The sequence below is a fragment of the Onychomys torridus genome, chromosome 6 (genome assembly GCF_903995425.1).
Source record: "Onychomys torridus chromosome 6, mOncTor1.1, whole genome shotgun sequence".
Classification (NCBI taxonomy): domain Eukaryota; kingdom Metazoa; phylum Chordata; class Mammalia; order Rodentia; family Cricetidae; genus Onychomys; species Onychomys torridus.
This window is the reverse complement of record NC_050448.1, coordinates 61,238,798-61,264,389: the sequence shown is the minus strand read 5'-3', so window position 1 is coordinate 61,264,389 and position 25,592 is coordinate 61,238,798. Positions and strand designations below refer to the sequence as shown.

At 45.7% G+C, this 25,592-nt stretch overlaps 1 protein-coding gene across 5 annotated transcripts in view; it reads left to right on the top strand.

Moving 5' to 3' along the window:
• The window catches only part of Trim2 (tripartite motif containing 2), a 156,293-nt gene that overhangs the window by 73,882 nt on the left and 56,819 nt on the right, over positions 1-25,592 (top strand). The window contains exon 1 of one of the 5 annotated variants that reach the window (XM_036191020.1): positions 19,840-20,107. The exons of the other annotated variants lie outside the window; for them this stretch is intronic. Coding sequence (XP_036046913.1) covers positions 20,105-20,107 — 3 coding nt within the window. The 5' untranslated portion in view covers positions 19,840-20,104. Of the gene's footprint in view, positions 1-19,839; positions 20,108-25,592 lie in introns of those variants that run through there. 5 annotated transcript variants of the gene reach the window in all.

Here is a 25,592-nt window from a genome sequence, read left to right as displayed (position 1 = left end):
AAAAAAAAAGATGTAAAGTTCCAGGGCTGGAGAGATGGCTCTGTGGTTAAGAGTGCTTTCTGCTTCTGCTCTTTGGTTCTCAGCACCATACCACTGGCTGGCTCACAATCACCAGTAGCTCCAGTTCCAGGAGATCTGATACCTTTTCCTGACCTCTGCAGAAATCTGCATGCACATGGTACACTTACTCATGGAGGCACTCACACATACACATATGAAGAAGTTATAAGTAAAACCTTTTTGTTGTTATTGTTTCATTTTTTGAGACAGGGTTTCTCTGTGTAGCCCTGACTATCCTGGAACTCACTCTGTAGACCAGGCTGTCCTCAAACTCAGAGATCTGTCTGCCTCTGCCTCCAGAGTGCTGGGATTAAAGGTGTGCACCACCACCACCGAGCAGTAAAAAACATTTTATTAAATGACATAAAGTTTTATTAAATGGCTCAGGACTCTGGGGCCCTAGAATGAGTGAGTATCCTTGAATCCTAAAGCCGTGGTGGGAAGTCCACATGGATCCAGCACATGCAGCAGTTCCAATTCCAGTCACAAGCAGTGGCGCCGCTGAGCTTGGGTCCTGGTCTGAGGTGGCTGGGATGCCCTAGTCACAGTGCGGATGCGAGGCAGAAGCGATAGACTCTTGAGTGCAAAAGCATCAAGGATCCTGTGGATCAAACTGTGTTCTCTCCAAACTCACATGTCGAAGCCGTGGTGTTTGGAAATGGAGTCTGTGCAGGGTAACCGGGGTTAGGGGAGTTGGTGCTCGTTTCCTGTGGGTGGAACACAGGTGACTTTGACAGAACTGTTTCAGACATTTCATCCTAAAGACAGTTCTGGTCTTTTGTTGTTGTTTTGACTTTCTGTTGTCCTTACTCTACTTTTTCCTCAAACGAGGTAGAAAGTTGTCCTCTTCCTGGTGGCGTCAAGGAATGAAGTCTCCAAACTGTTCCTCTCCACCCCTTCCACGCAGCTCTTGTGCCTAGTGAGCACTAGGGCCACTGTTTTATGAAACTGGAATAAGAAAATGAATGAATGGCTGAGTGAGTGTGTGGCAAGCGCCAGAAACAAGGGACTTGCTCCATGTTTCCTTCTCATCCTCTCTTCTTCAGGCAGTGTTTCTCCTTTTCAACACATAACATGACTTGTATTGGGTGGTGACCTCTCCTTCATTCACCCTTGTCTTCAATAGAAGCAAAATTTTAGGGACACTGAGGGTGCTGGGCAAGCTGAGGCACTTGCTGCCAAGCCTGACGATCTGAGTTCAATCCCCAGGACCTACAAACTGAAAAGAGAGCCACGTTGTCCTCTGACCTCTCCATATGTGTGCCGCGGCATACACACAAGCACACACAATACCAAAATAATGTTTTATGAGCAAAGCTCATACGAACTCAGAGACTGAAGCAGCATGCACAGGGCCTGCTAAGATCTGCACCAGGGCTCTGAGTATATATTATAGCTTCTGGTTTAGCGTTTTTATGGAATTCCTGAGTGTGTGAACAAGTAGTTGTTTTATCCTTGTGTCTTCTCTTAGGCTCTTGTCTTTCTGTCTGTTTGTCTTGTCCAACTCTGATGTGACAGTTTTTGTTTTATCCTATATTTTATTCTGTTATATCTTATTATCTTCCCCTAGAAGCCTGTTTGTTTTCTGAGGAGAGACAGGAAGGGAGTGGATCTGGATGAAGGGGAGGTGGGGAGGAACTGGGAGGAGTAGAGGGAGGGAAAACTATAATCAGATATATTATGTGAGGGAAAAAAATCAATTTTCAATAAAAGGAAAAAATAAACATTTTTTAAAGCAAGATTTTAGAGCACTATAACACGGCCATGTCTGGCAATACTCTCACTTTCTGCTGTTATACATAGGGTCCCTAAATAAAAGCTGGATATCATGCCTATGATATCTTGTTTGGGTCATATACAAAAGGTCACTGCTGCTGAACTCTGTGTAAAAACAGTTGGGCTATTTTTGAAAATATTTTCCTTTGGTAATGCCGGAAATATTTAAGGGCAGGCAATTAAAAAAAATACAAGATACATCCTATTTGGTAGTATGTTGCTTTCAGTGTGGACTTTTTGGGGCTCTAATTTGATACAGTTTTACATAGTCATTTGAACTTTGAAGGAATTTTGCAGGAGAGTAAAAACTACATCTTTGCATAAACAGTAATCGTCTCTTCAAAAATAAATCTCAAATAACGTTTCATGGATCTGCTATTTCTACTTGCTTGTTTGTATAGTGCTGGGGATGGAACCCACAGCCTTCATCAGGCAAGCATTCTACCACCGAGCTACACCGCAGCCCTTAAACTGTCTTTACGAGTTAAAGTGCCGTGAGAGGTCTACAGGAAGGAATGGTGTCCTTATTACATCTTCCCTATCGTCACTCAGTTACTGCCTATTCTTGTAGAATTCGACAGTTTACAAGAGCTCACAAATTCAGAACACGTAAGGAGCAGGACTCAGGATATGAGTTCTCTCTCCAGCAATTAAAAAAAAAGTGAATTAGAAAATGTTCAAACGATGCTTATTTTTCATTACTTCCAGTATTCATTTGTATCCAGTAATCACATAGACACATATGTGTTATAAAGCACATAGTGCCTAAGTGTGTTAGTTATTTTTCTTGTTGCTATGACAAAAGAATACTTGACCACAGCAACCTAAGGAACAATGGGTTCACTCTGGCTGATGGTTTCAGAGTCCATCATGGTGGGGAAAGCCCAGTGGCAGGAACGGGAGGCAGCTGGTCACATTGCATTGCATCTGTAGTCAGGAAGCAGGGAGCCATGAATGCTGCTCCGCTCTCTTTGTCTTTTGTTTTGTTTTGTTTTGTTTTTTGTTGTTTTGTTTTTTGTTTTTTCGAGACAGGGTTTCTCTGTGTAGCTTTGTGCCTTTCCTGGAACTCACTTGGTAGCCCAGGCTGGCCTTGAACTCACAGAGATCCACCTGTCTCTGCCTCCCGTGTGCTGGGATTAAAGGCGTGTGCCACCACGGCCCGGCTCTCTTTGTCTTTTTTTATTCAGACTGGGACCCTACCCACAGGACTGTACCATCCACATTCACAGTAGTAGGTTGAAGTCCTCTGGAAACACTCTCCTAGACCCATCTGAAGGTGTGTTTCCATGGTGACCCCAAACCCAGTCAAGTTGACGGTGAATATGAACTGTCACACAGAGGACAGTCTCCACAGAGTCTGTGCCACTCTTACGGAAGCTGGGCTGTCCTCATAGCTTGCTAATGCCACTTTCCCAATAGAACCCATCTACAAAGACAGTCCAAGGGATCTTTCGCAGACAGACACTGGATCGTGGGACTGTTTTCTTCTGGGCAGGGATGGGTGACATTGCCCTGGGTGATGTCCAGGCAGGCAGAACACTCAGTCATTCTTCATGATACAGTCTTTGAGACTACAATATGTGCTGAGTTGCTGAGCCACCCAGGGAGGGTGATCCTGCCCCCTTGGAGTTATAGGTTGGTGAGAGCAATTGCTCTAACCAAGCAAATTGGTCATTACAAACTGTGACAGCCGTCCTGAAGGATTCCAGTGATATGATGTGGCATAAGTGGGTGACACTTAAGGTAGGATGGTCAGTATGGCCTCAGAAAGGAGGCATCGTGTAAGGATGGGAACCTTACACCAGGAGCTGCTGCATCCCTCACAGAGACCCCTTAGCTTTGCTATGAACCGAAGCGTGGTAGCATCATCCTGTTTTAGACTAAGATCTCAAAGGTTGGTCTCAAGGTCGTGAGTCGGTTTGCTCCTATAGAGCCAGATACAGTTGAGAGTGTGAAGGGGACACTTAGACTCTGGAGGCCACAGAGAGGCTGGCTCAAGACCCTGGCCATGAAATAGAAAGTAGAACTAGACTCTTCTCTTAGGAGTAAGTTTTATGGGAAAGTCAAAATGAAGGCCGGGCTCTCCTGTTTCTTCATGCAAATAAACACATATTAATAGCTTTTTAAAAAAGAGTAAAGTAGGACTCAGGAAATAACTTAGTCGAGTGCTTGCCAAACCAGCACAGAGACCTAAGCCCTGATCCCCAGCACCCATGTAAGAAGTCAGGCGTGGTGTTGTGGACCTGTATTCTAGTGCTGTGAAAATAGAGAGAGGAGGGATCCCTGGAGACCACTGGTCAACCATGCCAGCCAACAAAGACAGGTTCAGGGATCCTGTCTCACAGACTAAGGTGGAAGCCAGGTGTGGAGGCACATGTCATTAATCCCAGCACTTGAGGCAGAGGCAGAGGGATCTCCATAACTTAGAAGCCAGCCTAGTCAACGTAGTAAGTTCCAGGTCAACCGGAGCAATACACTGAAACCCTGTCTCAAAAATGGGTGGGGATGGGGGTCTGGACAGATAGCTCAGCAACTATCTAGAATTCCAGTTCCGGGGGACCCAATGCCATCAGGCACCAGGCGCACATGTGGTCCACATACATTCATTCAGGCAGGACACTCATACACATAAAATAAATCTAAAAACAAATGGTCGGGAGGGACAGAGGAGAACACACAACAGTAGCTTTTAATCACCACATATATTCACTCACACATTTGCACATGCACACACCACATGTATATACTCACACATATGAATGTGTACACATACCACATACACAAAAGTTAAAAGAGAGAGAGAGAGAGAGAGAGAGAGAGAGAAAGTTTAAAGATAAGTAAAGCCAGGCAGTGGTGGTGCACGGCTTTAATCCCAGAACTTGGGAGGCAGAGGCAAGTGGATCTTTGTGTGTTTGAGGCCAGTCTGGTCTACAAAGTGAGTTCCAGGACAGCCAGGACTGTTGTACAGAGAGACCCTGTCTTGATAAACAAAACAACAACAAGCCCAAGCAGAATGGAGGGTTGTAGCTCAGTGGTGAAGCTCATACCAAGGTCTTGAATTTAACCACTAGCACCCCACCCCACCCCACCCCTGCCCCAAAGGGACTCATACTGAAGCCCAATCAGAATGAGAAGGGGAGAACCAGATACCCAATAAAATGATGCCAACCACCACATCTGTGTTTCTATCACTTCAACCTGTTCCCTTTGCAGTAAAAGGCTTCAACAGTCAGAACACCTGCTGACTAAAGCCCCTACACACACACACACACACACACACACACACACACACACACACACACACACACATTCCCATGTTTGTGTCAGTGCTGCGTTTTTACAGACAAGGCTGTTTTGAGGACTTGGCTTCTTAACTATACTATCTTGTGTCTTTTTGCTTCTTTGCTATTCCCGGGAGTCTGCCTTCTAACAGGATGTTATGGTTTATTTTTTCTCTGCCCCTTGCCTGGTGGCTGGCTGAATCTTTGACCTTTGAGTACTACAATCCTTTGTGCAGGGTTCCGGTTTCTCTGCTATCTTGGGAACTCCTGCTGTTTAGCTGCAGTGTCCATATTCACAAACCCTGAGCCATTAATGCCTCTAGATGCCAGCTGTGGAGTGAGAGCCTTTTACTATTCAACATAGTTTCCTAGGCTCACTGAGAAAGACTGTTCCTTGTATTGTTAATGATCTCTGTTGTGGAATATTCTCTATGGAGCTAGTTATCATGAGAGCTGAACAGTCCTCAGAGGCCTTCAGGGCCCCAATATCACCAGGAGAGGATGGTGGGACAAGTGTAGAGAGTCATGGATGGGAGGATGGCATGAGAGAATCACGATGTCCCCACAGACCTTTTTCTTGGTCTGTATAGTGGAACTCGAACTGGCTTTATACCCAGACAACCTGATGTTCTGAAGCAATGTGGGGTGGGAGGAGACAGTGGTGGGTAAGAGGTGTGAGGGGGCCACTTTTTTCCCCTGTCCCTATCTGTGCTGGGATGGAACAGAGGTTCAGAGAATGTAGTTGAGCTATGGCCTCGTTGTTTGGAGAAGGTATTTTGTGGTATTAAAATGGCTGGATGATTTCTGAGGTCCTTTCCATCTATGAAGGATGAGTTTTGTGCTTCCTTTTGTTCCAACTATTGGAGGAAAGGTCTTGCCAGCCAAGGGGCCAGGCCTGGGATGGGGTGGAGCCCCAGAGATCCCTATCAGCATCACCACAGCAAAGCCGGCAGTGATGGTATGTCTGGGCTCAGGGCAGGGTGATGCACGTCACAGCGGGGAGTGTGCAGAGCTGCTCATCTTGTTCAGAAGACCTCCCACTAGATCATGTCTCTTAAAGGCTCCCCAGCTCCCAGTAGCGCTGCAGACTGTGGACCAAGGCTTTCACCACATGGGCCTTTGAAGAATACATCCACACTGAAGCAGGTGGAGTTTATGCCCTTGATCCAGGCTTCGTGGTTCAAGTCTTAAGATCTTAAGTCAAGGAAGTCAACATCCTCCCTTTAGAAGGCATTAATGCTGCTCTATGTAGGAAGGTAAGGAGGAAAAAAAATGTCAGTTGTTATGTTTGTGGGCTTTTTTAATTAGTTTTTTTTTTTTTTAATTACTGGCCTGGAGAGATTCAGTCATTAAGAGTACTTGCTGCTCTTACAGAGGATGGGGGTTTGGTTCCCAGATCCACATGGCAGTTAACAACTGTTTGTAATGCCAGTTCTGGAGGATCAACACTCTCTTCCGGCCCCTGTGAGCACCACATGCATGTGGTGCCCAAAATACATGTAGACAGAGCACACATACACATAAAATAAAATTAAATGAAATCTTAAATTTTTTAAAATTAATATATACACTGTTTCCTGTTGATTTTTTCCTCCTGACCCCCACACCCACCCTGTGCCCTTCCATGCCCACATACTTCTCAATGGGCAGAGAAGGAGCACTGACTGCTGTTGGGCATACTGTGACTTGGTTCTGTTCCTTTCTCCTTTCTCAAGGAGCCCAAGTCTTGCTTTCTGTCTTCATCAGAGACCAGTTAAAACATAGAGGCAAGTTGGCAGGGAGCAAGCTGGTCACCGGTGACTTGCAAACGTCTCTTGTATGGCCCCCATAGGCTCATATATTTGAATGCTTAGTCACCAAGGATTAGGAAGATCAGGAGGTGTGGCCTTCTTGGAGGAAGTGTGTCAGTGAGGTTGGGTGCTCAGGTTTCAGAAGCTCACACTAAGCCCGGTGTTTCTCTCTTCCTCTGCCTGTGGACCAGGATGTACTCTCACATCGTGCTTTAATGCCATGTGTGCCACTATGCTCCTGCCACGCTCCTCACCATGATGATCATTGACTAACCCTCGTAAACTGTAAGCCAGCCCTGAATTAAATGCTTTCTTTCATAAGAGTTTCCTTGGTCATGGTGTCTCTTACAGCTATAAACTAGTGACGAAGACAATTGTGTTTTTTCCCCGGAGGAGAGGATCCATGGAGTCAGTAGTATTGGCATGACATTTAGCACTGAGGGATGTTAGAGGGGTCTGTTTGCCTGGAGAAACTATTCTTTATCGAAGGATAATGGCTGGATGCAGATGACTTCTCTAACAACGCACAAGAACAGATTGGATTTTTGGATGAGCTTTATGAAAAAGGCCTTTCATTCTTCCAGTTCATGGGAAGCAACTTTAATTATGAATTGCAACGCCTCTGGATTAGGTAGGCATTTTACGTTATTGAGGAATTTGTAGCCTGCAAGAAACCTGATAAAAACCTAAAACTGAACATCTCAGATTTCAGAAGAAAGGAAAGCAAAGTGTTCTATTTCTATCCACAACCATTTAAGCAGGGCAGGGAGAAGGCAGGGCAAGAAGGGAGTGTGCATTCCTTGGGAGTACCTGAGTGTTCACAGTGAATTCATTGGTGATCTGATTTTCGTATTAATCGAGCTCGCCCTTTCTAGTAGGTTTTTCCTGCCCTCCTTTGCACTCTCCAGCTCTCTTCACTAAACATGCACCTGCTGCCTTCTGGCCATGCTCGCAAAATCTAGTGAGCCTATGACCCTTATTACAGTGTTTCTCACAGCAGCTTCTCAGCTCACAGCATCAAGAAACAAAGTGTGCACACAAGTGAATCCTTGCATCTGTCAAGAGCAGCATGCCTCCATCTGCAAAGCCCAGATTGTCTTTTCCATGTCTTATCTTGCTGAGTAGTGAACGGGAAGTATCGTGATCTCGGCTTGTGCACAAGTAAAGTGCAAGCATTACTTTTGCGTGTGAGATTTGTGCAGTCTTTGGGTTGGGTCCTAACTGTGTTAGTCAGTCTGGTTTGCATTTTAACGTCTATACACTGACTCAGGGGTAATGAAGACCCCCTGGTCGATTTTCCTGGAAGTAAAAATTCACCGAAGGAGGTGTCAGCCATTCGCCAGGCTTAAGCAGGGATTAGCAAACCACCTGGGAGGCCAATGCCTGGCTCCTGGCCTGTTTCTGCATAGTCTGTGTGCTGGGGATGGCTTTTATGTTGACTGTCAAATGATTTTGCAAAAGCCAAGTTAAAAAATATTCTGTGATGTAAAAGTTAGGTAAAATTTAAGCTTTCAGAAAAAAAAAATTTTTTTTGTTGGCACACACCTACAATCACTTGCTTACCCATTTCTGTGGCTGTTTCTCAATAGAGTAAGTGGGTAACTGCACTGACCTTGTGTTGATCCAAAGTCTGAAATGTTTACTCTCTGGCTCTTTACAGAATGTGTGCCTGACTCCTGGGCTTGAGTAGGTAAAGCAGCAATATTATGGGACATTTTTGAGTCTTGTTATGTGCTAGGCAGTGGGCTAACCATCATTTAGGCATTTTCTTACTAATTATCACAGTACACAACCTCTCTCCTCATGTCTCTGTCTCTCTGCACCAACCTCCACACTTCTAGGGAAGCACTTGGTCCAAAGAGATTAAATCATTTGGCTCTCGTAGCTGGAAGTTTCTCCAGTCCTGCCCAGCCCCACGGTCCAGACAAATCTCTCCCGCTTGAAGTCCTGTAGCTGCTTATAAAATAATCACTCAGAGGCTTAATATTAATTACTAACTGAATGGCCTATGGCTCAGGCTTCTTGCTAACTAGCTCTTTCATCTTAAATTGACCCATTTTTATTAATCTATATGTTGCCACATGGTGGTGGCATTCCTGATCTGCTGGCATCTTATTGCTCCTTGGGCAGCGGGCTGGTGTCTCTCTTATCCCGCCTTTTTCTTTCCTGTATCTCTGCTTGGATTTCTTGCCTGCCTCTAAGCTGCCTTTCCATAGGCCAAAGCAGCTTATTTATTAACCAATGGAAACAACATATATTCACAGTGTACAGAAAGACATCCCACAGTATCCCCGTATAGCTTGTCAGTGCCAGAGCTCAGGTTTACACCCATATCTGTCTGATTCTAGCACCCAAATCTTTACCCACAACGGAAGCTATGCAGTCAGCCAGAACAGCACCCATTTATCCTTACAGGTCTGCAGTACAGAATTCAAATAAAAAAATCATTTGGGATCTGATTTATTTTTATTACTTTTATTGTAATGAGGATTTTATGCTGATCTCTCATGAAAGTATTTAGGTCCCTTAGTGGGAGAGATCCTTGTGTGGCCCAGCACAGTGCCCTGCACATTAGAAATACTAAATAAAGTTTGTTGGATAAAGTTGATTAAGGGTAGGGAAGAGGTCAGGATGTGGCACAATAAACCAGGAAAACAAGAAGCAAGAAAAGGTAGAAAGACATTGAGGAAGTCTTTGGGTACCTCTGCATGGCCTTGGTCCCAGCAGCATGACCCCAGGAACCACGGGCATGGGTCAAAGCAGAATGTTAGATTCATTCCCTCTGCTGTGACCCAGCTGTTCCATTCTCCAGGCCCTGTGCCCGCCCCTCCAGTGGAACTGTGGCCTCCTGGCACTAGTCCCAGACACACTTCTAATCTTTGAGGGTGCTGGGTAGGTCAGCCTTTGCTGCAATGTGTCCATTCAGAAGAGGACATGGGAACAAATCACGAGAGCTCCATGTCCAAAAACTATGGCTGACATCAAAAGGCATGGCTTTGACTCTGGAAAAAGACCAAAGGAACTCTGCCTCCTCCAGTCTTTCCAGGAAGTCTGCTGGCTGGAAAGGAGAGAAGCTGGTGCCAGACTTTCTCTAGAACATGAAGCAGTGGTATTGAACAGAAACTCTCTCCCTTCTTGAGGCTGGTCTGGCATGGAGAGTCTATATGAGGAGCCTCCAAGATCCACAAAGAAACACCAGATCACCTGTGTCCCAGCCTCGTGGAGATAATTGTGCTAAGTGTGTGGGAAGAGGCGGTGGGGACTGAGGCCAGCCTGGTCCGCTGCAGTGTGCAGAGAGGTCTGTCCACTCTTATCTGTTGCCTTTAATGAAATGAAAATGAAAATGAGGGGGTTATCTATTATTCTTTGGATTGTTGTTTTTTATCCTATTATTTGACAAGATCTCTCTGCATATCCCAGTCTGGTCTAGAACTCACTATGCTCACTAGTAGTACTCTTGATCACCCCGCCTCAGCCTTCTCCGTGCAAGGATTACAGGTATATGCTACACACCCAGCTTTAATCTTTTTTTTTTTTTTTTTTGAGCTGAGGATCGAACCCAGGGCCTTGCGTTTGCTAGGCAAGCGCTCTGCCACTGAGCTAAATCCCCAACCCCGAAAAGCTATTCTGACATCCAATAATCAAAAGTTTATTGAGTCTTATGGGTTCCTAAACAGACTAGTCAATCTATTAGGGGCTTCAGGAATAATAATAGCTTATATGCTGACTGCTTAGAATTGGCTTTCTGGTTTGCTCCCTCTAGCTTGCTCAGCAGTCTTTCTAATACAGCCTAGACCCACCTGCCTAAGGATGGCACTGCCCACAGTGGACTGGGCTCTCCTACATCAATTAGCAATCAAGAACCCCTCCCCCAGGCATGCTCACAGGCCAATCTGATGGGGACAATTTCTCAATTGCCATTCCCTTATTTCAAGTTTTGTCATCCAAGATAGTCATCACGCTGTTATTCTATTAATAAGGAAATGGAGGCATGCCATTCTGATGGGCGTGGTGGACTCGCATGCTGTCTGCTCTGACCTACTCAGGACAGGAACGATCGCTTTGTTTAGCGTATTCATGTTGTATAGGCTGCCACTGGTTAGCTGGCAGCCTCTAGGTTAGTAGATCCATCACTGCTCATGTTTAAATACATTTTATTTAACTTGCAAGAGTTCCTAAGTGCAGAAGTTGTACTGTTGTTATTTTAGCTATATCAAAGTGAAAATGTAATGTGCTTCCTCTAAGAGAAAGGGTAAAAACTTATTTTAGGAGACAGCACATCCAGTCTGTTGTTACTGTTTTCTGTTTTTAATTAGTTGTTCTTTTTTTTTTTTTTCGAGATAGGGTTTCTCTGTGTAGCTTTGCACCTATCCTGGAACTCACTCTGTAGACCAGACTGGCCTCGAACTCACAGAGATCTGCCTGCCTCTGCCTCCCGAGTGCTGGGATTAAAGGCGTGCACCACCACACCCGGCAGTTGTCAACTTCTTACTGCTCCTAATTTCTAAGTAAAATTTATCATCAAAGTAAAAGTTATCACAGATATGCATGTATTTATGGGAAAATGTAACACATCTAGGGTTCAGTGCAATCCGGTTTCAGGCATCCACAGGGATCTTGGAACACATAACCCAAAATAAGAGACCCACTGTAGAGCGTATCCGAGCCACGCCTTAATCAGAGCCACATGCTGAAATTCACATTCAGACTCAGACGGATTGCTGGGCATTAAGATCCACTCCGGAGTCAGAGGCAGGCGAATCTCTGTGAGTTCAAGGCCAGCCTGGTGTACAGAGTGAGTTCCAGGACAGCCAAGGCTACACACAGTGAAACTCTGTCTCGAAAAACCAAAACTAGAAAATAAAAATTAAAAAATGACATGCTGGAAGAGGCAGGCAGTGAGGATGAGGCGCCAGTGTTCAGCTTATTCCTCCCAGACAAGGAGCCTATTTTACCACCCCTCGGCGTAAAGCACTGAGTTACTGGACGCTCCATCAACTCACGCCTGTTTTCTGCAGAAAGGCCCTCAAGTCCACAGATCGGGATCATCCACTAAGACTCTGGAACCCGGAAGGGCCGGAGAAACCCGAGCCTTAGTCCCAGAAGTCTAATAAAGGGCGTCAGCCGAGAATGCTGCGGGATGTCCATCCAGGGCGATCCCAGTCACTCATAGTTTAGAATGCTGTCATCATCGCAGCCCTGTTTCCGCCGGCAACGCCCATCCCTGCCGCTTGCATCAGTTCTACGAAAAGGTTTTAATTCCTTGTGAGACTCACCGAGGGAGGGAAAGGAAGAAATTCTGCAAGCAAAGCCGTCGTCACTATCTGGGAGCAGGACAGCTTGCTTTAACTGAAGTAGAGCTGGCTTCCTGGGGAGGGACTTGTTGCCATAGAAACGGGAGGCGTGGCTATGCAGAACCACGAAGTTCCTGGGGCTGTCAGCTGAGCTTGTCCCTATGATTTTTTTTTTTTCAATGGTAGAGCCCAGGAGGTGGGATTGGTTGCTTCGTATAGAAGAACGCGTGCCAGGTTCTCTCTGGTCCCCTCCAGGGATCAGATCCCCTCACTGGCGAAAAGGTTCTTTATTGTGTGGACCACAAGAAAAGAATGTCCTTTAAGAGAAGGCAGACAGACGCCAAGCTAGGTAGGGGTAGCCTCTCACCCAGTCACCCACCTACTGTCTCCTGTGGGCAGTCTGGGCTCCGCTGTGCCTCTGGGTGTGGTCAGCCGCACCCACATGGTTGCTAGGTAGGTACACCAGGCCATATCCCAGCCTTGACTGGAGCTCTGGCTTGTAAGACATAAAAACCCCAGGCTCCATCCCTACACTAACAATCAGGGACTTGTGCTACCTTGAATTTAACCATTAAAATAAAAAGTGATCACCCGTTTGTCTGGAGAAACAAGTGCCCCTGGTGTGCATGTTCATGTGGCCATGGATAAACTGTATTAATGTTTCCAAACGCACGTCCAGTGCAGGTGGAAGCCAGAGGACAACCTCTGCTGCCTTTTAGATGCCACCACATTGGTTTTTGAGACAGAATCTCTTGTTGGCCTGAAATTCAGCCAAGTGGGCTAGGCTGGCTGGGAACAAGATTCAGGGATCCTCTTGACATTTCCTGCGCCGTGGAATAACAAACACAGGCTGCTGTGACTGGATTTTTCTTTAAAAACAAAACAAAAACAAAAACAAAAGCATGGGTTCTGGGGACCAAAGTAAGGACCTCCTACCCAGCCCAGCACAGATAACATCAGGAGCCTGTAGTAGAATATTAGTTTAAGGTGTGTTACTTTTGTTTATGTTGCATTTGTTTAACTCTGTGAAGCTGTGTTACTGTGCCTGTCTAAAACACCTGATGGGCTAATAAAGAACTGGCCAATAGCAAGGCAGGAGAAAGGATAGGCGGGGCTGGCAAAAAGAGAGAATATATAGAGGGAGAAATCTGGAAAGAGAGGTCAAAGATCTAGGAGCCTGAAAAGGAGGAAGATCCAGGGGCCAGCCATCCAGCCACCCGGCTACACAGCAAGCTACAGAGTAAGAGTAAGATACAGAAGAGAACAGGAAAAACCCAGAGGCAAAAGGTAGATGGGATAAGTTAAGGAAAGCTGGCTAGTAACTAAGCCAAGCTAAGGCAGGGCATTCGTAATTAAGAATTAGCCTCCATGTGTGATTTATTGGAGAGCTGGGTGGCAGGCCCCCCAAAAGAGAAAAAAAAAAGCAAACACCGCCAACAGCAGGAACCCAGAGATAGCACTTAGTATTGGGGGATTCCATTCCAATGGTGGGAAGAAGACGTTCAGCTTTGACTTATACACAGCAATCAATGGCAAAAACCAAAGAGCGCTTAGCTGGCTTTTGCCTTTGGTGTCCTCGGAGCAGTAGAAAGAAGCGGGCGGGTTAGACACGCTGTGAGGACTATTGCATGTTCACTTTCTGTGCTGTGTGCAGAGAGGAGGGCCACGGCCGACAAGAGTCACCTTGCTGCACAGAACCCCCAGTCCCTTTCCCAACGTTGCCCTTCTTAGCTGTGTTGCAAACCCACATGCCCACCACTGCTCAGCACAAATAAGGCAAACAAGGCACTTCCCGTTGAACTTAAACTCTAGAATTGTAAGGGGAGAATGTGGGGGAACCCAGGTGGCTCTCGGGTAAGTCTGTGTCAGCCTGGGTGGGCTTCATGCCACCACTTTTCCCAGTGTAGATAATACAGGTTGAATTGTGTCCCCCCCCCCCACCCCAAGGCATTGAGGCCCTAACCCTTGATACCTAACTTGGAAATGGAACCTTGACATGCATAATCAAGTTATAATGAGGCCATACTCATAGTGGGCCCTAATCCAACGTGATTGTTCTCACACGAGAGCAGAGACATGGAGAGAAAAATGCCATGTGAAGGCAGAGACATACAAAAAGATAATCATGTTAGAATGGGTAACAAGACTGATGTGACGCTTCTGCTTATAGCCAGAGGACACTAGGGGGGACCAGAAACTGGAAAAATGCTCCCCCGAAGGCTTCACTGGGAACCTAGCCTTGTCAACACCTTGGTTTTGGATATCTGGCCTCCAGAACTATGAATGAACACATTTCTCTTGTCTTGGGCCATGGCAGTCTGTGGGGCTTTGGCACTGCAGTCCCAGGAAATGAATAGTGTAGGTAAACACGGTTGAAGGGAAAACACACTTGATCTACATGAACCTGTGCCCTAGCTTCCACAAATGACATTCTACATTCCTGAGATGACATATAGCCAAGACTGCCAAATCACAGACCCCAGTTTAAGGGAAGGGAAAAATCATGAAGACTGAGATGGGAGAACACACTTTTCAGTTAAGAAAATAAGATGATGAGACCCACAAATTGTGGAGGAACTGGCTGTCGGGCAGAATGCGAGATGGCTACTAGTGGAGCTGCTCAGAAGCACTCATTAAAGAAACAGCCTCAGGGCCATTGTTCCAGGCCAACGGGCACTCCTTTCTGTGCAGAATTATTGCATTCAGTTTTTGTTATCTGTTCAGTAAGAGTCACCATGGGGAAGGTATGATGAACTGAGAGGTCACTGACAGAAATCCAGGGCTTGGAGGAAGAAAAGCCATGATTTTGTTGTATTTTGCGCTGCACAGACTCCACTCAAACATGTCTTCAACTGAGGTGCTCTGTCTGGGTCCCCTTTACTGCCATGATTGCAAGCTGGAAAGGGCTGTCTATAGCCTTGGATTCAATCCATATGACTAGGAGCTAGAGGCAGGGAGCCTTGTCCCCGGGGGTGACTTCTAGAAGCTCTCTTTCTATCATTTATTTTTCTGTACCCAACACACCAGCGGGCACATAATCATTTGGGAAGTAGACACATTTAGTGGCAACACCAACACCAGGCCAGTTCTGATGTGAGTTCTTGGGTTGAAACAATTGTTCCTTGCCACCGTCCTTCTTAAGAGTTGGGCAATGATTTTCATAAGAGTTCTTGGAAAGCAAAATGAACTAAGGATTACACCAAGCAGTTTCTAAGCTTTCTGGTTTCAGGTTGCCCACTTTTCATCGGATATATCCCTTATGTCACTGAGACCTCTCGAACCAGCCGGCTTTGTTCTACTCTGGAATTGCCTGGTTACTCTCCCTTATCCACCAGGGGTGCCATGGCACAGTTCACCTCTACGGTATAGCAGCTACTCCTCCTTCAGCTGGGCACTTAACTTTTCTAAACTTTAGTCCCTACTAGAATAATCGTACTACCTACTCCTACCTTTTTGGAGGTTGGCTTTGAAGTTCAAGGAGAAAAATCTATGATGAAAGCCCTTTCTAAACTCTAAGTCCCTCATAAGATTTGCCTCTCTCCAGTGGCCTCTTGTCCAATTATTTTCCAATTGTGAGGTGAATGTGTACCTTGCATCACATTCTGCCACTCATTGCTTTGTAGGGAAACTTCACCATTCTGTGTCTACTACTGAGTATCTATTATGGGACAAGCTTTGCATTGGGGGCTGAGAGGTTAGAAGTCAAAGATAGAACCTTTCACAGCTTTTTGTCAGAACTTGCAAGAGTGGCTCCCCCACCCAATTTGGGGATAGAGGGTCTAGTAGCTGGAGGAGGAGCTAGAGAATCCTCCCTGACTCGAGTGGGAACTTTGAAGGGCTGAAAGGGAGTTAAGCAGGGGGAGGAGGTGGAGAAGATGTGTGTTATTGCAAGAACAAGTGGTGTGTGAGCCTAGAGAAGAGGATTTCCCAAAGGAGAGGCTGTTGATAACATGGGAGGTGAGTGCTTGTGTGGGACTCTCCCGTGCATGGAAGGGTGTTTGGTACCCCTGTGCCTAGCCCCAAATGTCAGTAGTGTACCCACTCCCCTTCAACATGACAGCCAGATGTTCCCTCAGAGATGCATATCCTGGCAGCCCATCATAGTGTTTGGTTCTATTCCCTGGTTAAGAGTCACTTCTTCCAAAACAAACAAAAAGCCTTACATGTGGAATATCTTTGGAACTAAGGTTATAGCTAAGGTCTCGAGAAGGCACAGAAAAAAAGAAGACAGCAATGGCCAGGTCATAAACAGCCTTTTATATTATCCCAAGTAGTTTACTTTCTGGGAGAAACTGCCTTGCTTAAGAATAGGTAGAATGCATTTCAAGTGCCTTGAATTGAGAAAATCTTCATATTCTGTAACATCAATAAATTTTGGGTCATGGGATTCCACAATCCCACCAACCTTACTAGGTATCAAATGTCTTGGTCATGTGATTATGCACTGTATATGTATTTCCAAAGTACATATTGTAGTCAAACTGACTGATGAGACCTAACTCTGATTCAATTGACTAGAAAGAAGGAGAAGGGCCAAGGCAGCTCAGGGGCATTAGTAAGGTGTGCCTTAATTGTTTGTTGTGGAGATCAAGCTCAGCACCCTGTGCAGGGCAGTCACTCACACTGTCACTCACCTGCAGCTCTAGTCACCCTTCTCCACTGAGTCCCCACATCTGGCCATAGGAGAGAAAAAAAACCAACCAACAGCCATTACCTCCACCCTGTACCTGTTGCCTGGGAGCATCAAGAGGTAAACCTCCTCCAGTAATCCAAGCCCTGGCGTCCCAACACCCATCCTGTGCAGACAGTAGTAAAGCCATAGTGACAGGGATATTTGGAATGGGGCTAGCCTACATAATGCTATATCTACAGGAGTATTCCCATCCAAGTAAAAGGTTGAAAATAAAATATGAGCCTTATATTAGTCGGTCTGTCATCACTGACAAATACCCGAGAGAAACAGTTGCAATGTGGGAAGGTTTGCTTTGGAGGTTTCAAACCATGGTTGTTTGGCCCCAACGCTGTGGGTGAGACAGAGAAAGGGACGCAGTGGAGCAGAGTTGGTTATCTCAGGTCAGCCAGGAAGTGGGACGCAGGACAGAGGGACAAGGTTCATCTTTTCAGGACATGCTCACCTCCTAATTCTACCACCTCCCTATCAATAATGCCATCAGATTATGAAGCCATCATAATGGTTAACTGCTCGATAAAGTCAAAGCGCTCGCAATTCAGTCACCTCCCAGAAGCCCTGTCTCCAAACCCTAGGACATTGGGACCCAAGTGTTTGGGGACACTTTCCCGTTTGTCCTCTTGCTCTCGACTCTAGCAGTACTTACAGGACTCTCAATTCCAGTGAGCCAGCTGACCGTCCAGGCTTGGCTTGGGCTGAGATCCCATGCAGGAATACCTCTGCACATCTCTCCTGTGGCTGCCCAGAGCACCCCATTCCTCTTGCTGTCCGGCGCTTAACCTTTTACTATATAACTGCCTGCATGGCAAAGTCCATCTTCTGTATATGGTTGTGGCATAAGGGCTCAGAGTCTGTTAAGCTCTTCATGTCCTCAGGACCTACTCAGTGCCTGGAACACTCTAGATGGTCAGTAAGTGTTCACTGAGGGATTGAACAAATGCCGCTTCTTTAATGACAAGCCTAGCAATAAGACTGAGGACCACCCCCCACCTCCTGCCTCATTTCTTCACCATCATTTCCCAATGTATCAAGTTAGACACCTTTATGATGGCTTCTTTAAGGAAGAGGACTTTGTAAACTGGTATAGGGGGACCTGCTCATAGTTTTCAGAATTGGTCCTAACTGCATTATAAACTTCCAAGGCAGAATATATGTTCACATAAAACCTGTACACAAATGTTTATTAGCAGCATTATTCATAACAGCCCCAAGTCAGAAACAGCCCTGTTGTCCACCAATGGGTAAGAATGGATAATTACACTTGGGCAGTGGTGGCACACGCCTTTCATCCCAGCACTCAGGAGGCAGAGGTAGGCAGATATCTGAGTTCAAAGCCAGCCTGGTGTACAGAGTGAGTTCCAGGACAAGTCAGGGCTACACAGAGAAACCCTGTCTCTAAATAAATAAATAGTAATTATAAAGTTATACCTCTGTACAATGGGATATTGTTAATGAAGGGAATATAATACTGATACATGCTGTTGTGATGAACTTTGAAAATGTGCTAAATGGAAAAGACTGCACATATATTACTCTATTTTACATGATTTCATTGTCATGAATCTATAGCAGAAAAACCTATTTGTGTTTGAGTCCCCTACAAGTAGAAATCTACACAGACAGAAAGTAGATTAGTGAGTTCCAGGACAGCCAGGGATACATAGTAAGACCCTGTATTTTTTTTTTTTTTCTTTTCAAGACAGGGTTTCTCTGTGTAGCTTTGGCTGTCCTGGAACTCTGTAGACCAGGCTGGCCTCAAACTCACAGAGATCCACCTGCCTCTGCCTCCTGAGTGCTGGGATTAATGGAGTACGCCACCACCGCCCAGCTGAGACCCTGTCTTTAAAAGAAACCACAAGCTCCCCAAACCATACAGTGTTAAATGTCATGCTCGCAGTGGCATGTCCCTACATTTCCAAGACCTGTCGATGTCACAGGACTCTCAACTCCCCATCCCACTGCTACCCAAAATAACCCTCACTGATCTCTGGAGTCCAGGCTCCTTCAAGGGCTCAATGCCGTGCTTAACTATATGGAAAGAATGGATGCCATCAAATATGCAATCTTATTATTTAAATAAAGAGTGATTAGTGGTCACTCTTAAAGAAGACCAGTACAGAACAGTATTATTGTCTGCCTCTGTTGCTGTAAAGAGTATGGTTGTGAACTCCACTCTAACACACAAGGTTCTTATTCTGGAGTATGTATTACAGTCTAAAGACATAAGCACTTATTGGCCATTCTGTGCTTTTAATATTTTAAGTACATTTAATGACTTGACAGGAAATCAAGTTATGAGCATAAGCATAGTTTGTTGGGTTTCTCAATCCATAACTGAAAAGTTCATCAGCAGAAACAGAACAGAGTCTGTTTTTCCGAGTCGGAGTATGTACCAACTACTATTTTTTTTTCTCCCTTAATGATTAGAACTATAAAAAGCAGAGAAATGTCCTCTGTATTGTATTGTGGAACTTGGTAGCACAGACCTTTTCCTGTGAGATACACTGGGTGGCATTGGTGGAAGAGGCTGTGGAGCCGAACTGATTTTGCATTTTAAATAATCTGCCTTCTTTCAAGCTACCTGCAACATTCAAAGAAACAGATTTTAGTTTAACTGATGAAAATGCATGCTGTCACACCCACCCAAAACACTGCTCTAAATCTGAACTTTTCATCGATTCTTGACTCTATCCTGCCTCAGCACTGGCTTATATGACCAGTATATCTTCTTCCTGATTCTTAACACCCTTAGGTGGGTACCAGTCTTGTCTGTACCGCCGGCAGACTCAGGCTCTCCACGCCTCCTGGGGTTAATCCTGCAGTTGGGATTGGGGATGGAGCCTGGCGGCCTTGCACCCGAGCATGCTAGCAGCTGACTGCTGACTCAGAGGGGAAAGCCAGCCACCCGCGAATCTCTTTGCAGCTCGCTGCTGCATCCCTATCCCACAATCCTTTGCTGCAGTGTGGCTTGCTGCAGTCTTTTCAACAGACGCTGAGAAAAAGATGTCCTGTAAGATAAAGATTGATTGGTCTGAATACGGAAGGGGGTCTCCTACTTGTTAATGACCCAGAAACATTCCTGCCGACTTTCCTGAGCCTTCTCTCATTTCCTCCATTTTTTTTTTTCTCTTCTTCCTCTGTCCTGTTCATGAGCTGGCACATCTCTACTTAGAGCAGAAGATAATGCTGGGCTTCTGATGATGGCTGCAGTGCATGGTAGGGAATTTTAACCAGTCTCTTTGCGTGGTGCTTCCAAACTTGAGACAGTAGCAGAAATGTGCATTGTTCTTTTGGGTGGCGGCGGAGCTGCAGCGATAGCCTGAAGGGGATGTCTTTCTTTACCTCGCTGACTTTTCTGTTTACCGGGAGAAATGGGTAGGTCCTCAGTGTTATGATTGCTTGCCGTTATTTCTGGGGGATAACTGCTCCTAATGCTCTCACTTCCCTTTCATGGTGATGCTGCATGCTTCTTAATTACAAAATAAGGGAAGACCCACTCTTTGCCTAAACAAAAGCATCAAATTAACAAGTATGGAGAGAAAGCTATTGTGAATGGATGAGATTTTTATCCTTATTAATCTCTATTTTAGTCTGGGTTTGTTTCAAGCAGAATTACATTTCCTGCATCTTGATGTTGGGATGAAGTATTGAATTTGCAGGGTTCCCTCCTGGCTACTCCTAGGTGGAGGATGTGCGATCTACCCTTCCCCCACCCGACTCTCTGCCCTGGCTTCAGCTCCTTGCCTCCGAGTTACCATTGGAAACCCATTCATTCATAATGCATGACTAGACCCCCCCTGGTTTCTAGATGCCATTGAGAGCTGCAAACACACATGCATCAAATATTTCTTTCTGACAATTTTTTTTTTTTTTTTTTTTTTTTTTTTTGCCGTGGAAGTACAATCAAATCTGGGTGGAGCTCAATGGAAGAACTACATAGAGCAAGAGAAATCCCTGGGTTGGCCTTAGTTCTGCTTCCTCGAATCATGGGTAATTTTTGTGTCAGAGTTTTTTTGTTTTTTTGGTTTTTTTTCCCTGCAAGAAGGCCCCACCCTGACATGAATCCTCATTGTACAGCAAGAGGAAAGCCAGTAGGAAGGCTATTTATTTCCAACTAATAACTGAATGTTGAATAAATGAATTCTGGAGCCATAAGAAAATTTTTGTGTCTGAAGAAAAGATGGGTTCAGTGTCACGGTTTCCAAGACATAAACTCAGAATGAGGCATTGAAAAAGCTCTGTGTTTCAGCTTCTATTACAGCTTCTCTATTCTCCGGAGTAAATTGTTAGAGGTTTTTCAGACACTGCAAGAGAGCCATTTGTTTGCTCAGGTCCCTAAGTTGGACTCTGCTTTGCATAGTGTGAGCTGATTTTTCAGGGTGCTCCCCTTGTTTTTAGGCAGGTGTTTTGCTGGCACTGTTCTGACCCACTGTGGTGTTCAATAACTCAGGCCGCTGGCGGGCCAGCCTGCAAGCACACAATGTGCAGCGGCATGAGGAAGCTCCTCTGGTGCCCAGCCCTCCAGTCACTGCTAAGGAGTCCCTCTAAAAAGACAAGCCATTTGCAATGCAAAGATTGCAAGACAATGTAAAAAATTCTCTGACAGAATGTGCTGTTTGAAGATTGATGAATGCACCATAGTTAACCCGCACATTTTTTAAAAAAGACAGCCAAGTCTGTGCACCTTTTCACCTCTAGGAATGTCAAAATCCTAAAATAAATTTTTTTTTTTTTTTAATGTACAGGACAACAAAAGATTAGTGGGTGCTATGGGTTAGGAAACAAAGTAAAAACACTTATTCTTTGTCCCCAAATGAAAATATCCTTCATTTGGGTAGCTTTTGACATTGATTTCTATAAAAGTTCAACACTCTTATCTGCCTGTGTTATGTAGAAACCCTAAATGTGAAGCCTTTTTTTCTTTAATTACCAAAGCTTAAATTTTAAGAATCTTCTTGCCTCTGTTCATTAGTTCTCTGATAAGACTAATGCTCTAACCAAATGTTTTTGTATATTAAAACATACAGAAGAGAAAGAAATATTTTAGGTTTTAAAAAATGCTGAAAATTATCTTTGTGTGCCAGAGAGTGGGCGGGGAGGCTATGAAAGTGTGTGCGCCCCTGCCTTGTTGAGGATCCAACACAGGGCCATGTGCTTGCCAGACACACACTCAGAGAACAACGCCCCCAACCCCATCATAATTTCTTTCTTCAAAATTCTGAGTCTATTGCTTCTAAATTGTAACAGAGTGATTAACTCGAGCACATCTGTAGTGGCTTTTAAAAAAGAAAGCCTTGGCTGCCATCTGTTACTTTACTACTCCGGGAGTGCTTCGGGTCAGAGCAGTTTGCCACACAGCAGCTATTAGGGTTTTCTGAGTATTTCTATTGTGCAGGTTGTCTGAATTCAATGGATCAGGTTTCCGTCTGGAACTCGGAGCCTTAGATTAGAACAGAGAGTGTGGGGTGCGGGGAGCCAAGTATTCAAATAGCGTCACTTGAAGAGCCACGTGTTGCTACTTTTTGTATGCCAGTCTTTCTAGCCACTTCTCTACCTTGTTCTGCCTGGAGTTTGGGTATCCCCCCTTTTTTGTGAAGCCCTTTTTCTTGAAACTTATCACTGAAGGAAGCACTTGCTCTCACACAGCGTGCGTCCTATGCACCAGGGGCAAGGGGAGGGTTATTGTCACACAGGCCTGTGTTTGGGGAATTCTGAAGTGAAAGACTTCTCTCCCTTTTTGTCAGCCCCTCCCAGCTCCTAGAAGGGACCCCCGCCCCTTAGCAACATGGCTGCCCTCTGCCTCTCTTGTGGTTGTACACTACTCAGCTGCTTTGTGTAGTCCCCAGAGGGAGCCTAGGGGAGCCCTGGCACGGTGATGGATGTGGGGAGAAGAGACACCACTCATCTTGATTGTCCCAGGGCATCACAAGGTAAATGTCAATTAGCTCAGCCACTTAACACTCCTCACACAGACAGACTCAACCCTTTGGAACCTTGAAAGCCCAAAGAAAAGCTTAAGAGAGTGAGGACTTGAGGAGTGCCGCTTAGAAATCAGCTTCCTATGGAAAAGCCAGCGCATCGTGGGAAGTTGTCACACATCCATCCATCCCTGGCTATGGAAGGAAATCTTTGGGGAGCATGGGCACACCTTGGCCTGGAGACAGACTGAAGTTAAAGGAGGGGCTCTCACCCTTCAAATGTGTGTGTGCATGCACACAGACACACACACACGGGAAAGAAAGGATCTTGGCTTCTAATTTACAAAGTGGCTCCCCCGGGATCAGGCTTGATTGAACGGAAAGTGGGTCACCCTGTTTTCCTTTCACAGGAAGACTGCCCTCTTTCTTTTAGCTGAGTCATCAGGAACAGAGCAAATCCAAGTACAGATGAATAATAGTAGACTCCTAACTTAACCCAAAGATCCCGTCGGGTGGAGAGGGGAGATACAGTGTACATGTGCGTGTGTTCGTGTGTGCCTGTATGTGTAGAGACCAGAGGTCGGTGTCTTCTTTGGTTCCTGTCCACCTTATTTTTTTTGAGACATGGGGTCACCAACTTCGGTAGCCTAGCCTGTGAACGAGGCAGGGCTCTGCTGTCTGCCCACTAGATCTGGGATTTCAGGCATTGCTGCCATGCCCTGCTTTTTCTAGGAATTGAAACTCGGGTCCTCATGCTTGCATGGCAAACACTTTACTGACTGAACCATCTCCCCAGCCCCTAAAACACCTGTTCTTTACATGGGGCCTCCTCACCTGTGCCTTGAGCGCCAGGTGTCACCTGCCCTGGGGTAGCATAGTATCAATTATAATTGTGAGTTCATTATTTCCTGTCTATAAACATGTTGGGAGATTTTGTTCTACTAGAGAAGCTGATTTTTTTGGGGGGAGGGGCCTGTCCTTACCATCATTATTAGCTGAAGGACTATTTAAAAAATGTAAGCACGTTATTAAAAGAAACTCAGCAGAGAGGTCCAGAGACAAACACTGAGCCAGGAGTGCCGCAAAGCTAGTCCACAGAGCCAGAAGTGAAGTCAGGCATGAGAATGCACACCTGTAGTGTCAGCACTCAGGAGGCTGAGTCAGGAAGGTAATGAGTTTGAGCCAGCCTGGGCTCCCTAGTGAGACCCCCGTCTAAAAAAAGAAAAAGAAGTGGAATTTTGGACTGTTGGGATGGTGCCGAATAAAGTGTACCTCAGCTTACAAATCATATGCTTCCATCTTATTTGTCAGCCATCTTCCCCAGACCAGCCTCGCCAGTCTGGGCTCCTTCCTTCCCTCCCTCCCCTTCTAGCTTTTCCCTTCCATTCTCCCTCCCTACTCTTCCTCAAGCTGGTGTCAGCAACAAAACTGGACACTTTTCTCTTCTGAGTGGTATGATTTGGGGTGAGAAGTATGCTCTGGATCTTGGAATTGCAGACACAGCATTCTCCTCTCATTTTGTCGCCTATCAGTTTTCCCCCCATGTGGTGGTAATTCCCATTAAATTGGAGGAGACTTGAGCAAGAGAACCAGGGAAAACAGGAGAGTGGATGTGAGGGAAGGAAGGCTGGGACAGGGTTTTTCTGTGCAAGGACTGTGTTTCCTGTTTGCTGAGTTGCTTTTCCCACAACATGCCATGTTTAGCTGGCAAAAGCGCCCTTAATGAGGGTCGCCTGTGCCAAGTCTGAGGCTGTTTCCTGCCATGCATATGTGTCCTCTGTAGTTTTCCAGTTCTTCCTCTGAATTTGTGAACATGGTAAAAATATGTTGCTAATACTTATCCCCTGGATGATAACGTGTGTTGGTAGGCTTCAGACTGTCACACTAGGAGGCAGGCAACGCTGACATCAACCTGACAACATTCACAACAGACATGCTTTGTCACAGAATCTAGCTTCTTTTTCCCACTGTCATGCTTTAGTCCACCAGTAGCACACTGTGTTTATTCAGAAATTAGTGACAATGGAGTACCAGGCACACACAGCTCTAGCTTCTGGGGTAACAGCAGTGTGCAGACACACATCCCTGTCCATGGCAGGGTGAGGGAGCAGGGATGGGAAGATGATATGGGATGTAAATAAATTGCATATTGTATCAAGAGAGGTTTTAGTCAGTTCTTTCCTGTAACAAAACTACCAGAGACTCGGGGGCTTTCAACAATTGTTTCTTCTAGTGCTGGAGGTTGGAAGTCCAAGTTCCGGGAACCAAGACGGCAGGGTTCTGGAGAGAGCTGCCCTCCAGCTTTGCAGACAGATGGCCTTCCCTTTATTCCATCCTCACATGGAGAGAGAGGGGTGGGAGAGGGAGCATTATGCTTCATTCATGCCAGGAAGCACAGTGGGAAGCATGCCATCAACCTGAATCTGCTGAGGAGTGTGCACAGAACAGACAGCCCTTAACCAGAGTGTCAGGGATGACCAGTTCCTGGTCTCCTGGATTCAAAAGGCAATATGGACGTGGATTCTTGCCTGGCCTCCATTCTCATCTGGGTCTCTGGAGTGTCAAGACCTTTCCTACCCACATAAGCAGAAGTCTACAGGATAATAGGGACAGGAAACTACACCTGCTGTCCCACTCAGCTCAGATCCTGTCATCAGGGCTCCATCCTCAAGGCCTAATGCTCTCCCACAAATGACCACAGTCTCCAAATACACTAGGAGCTAGGGCTTCAACATATGAATGGGGGTGGGGTGGGATTGTTGCTGCACAAACATGGGGTCCAT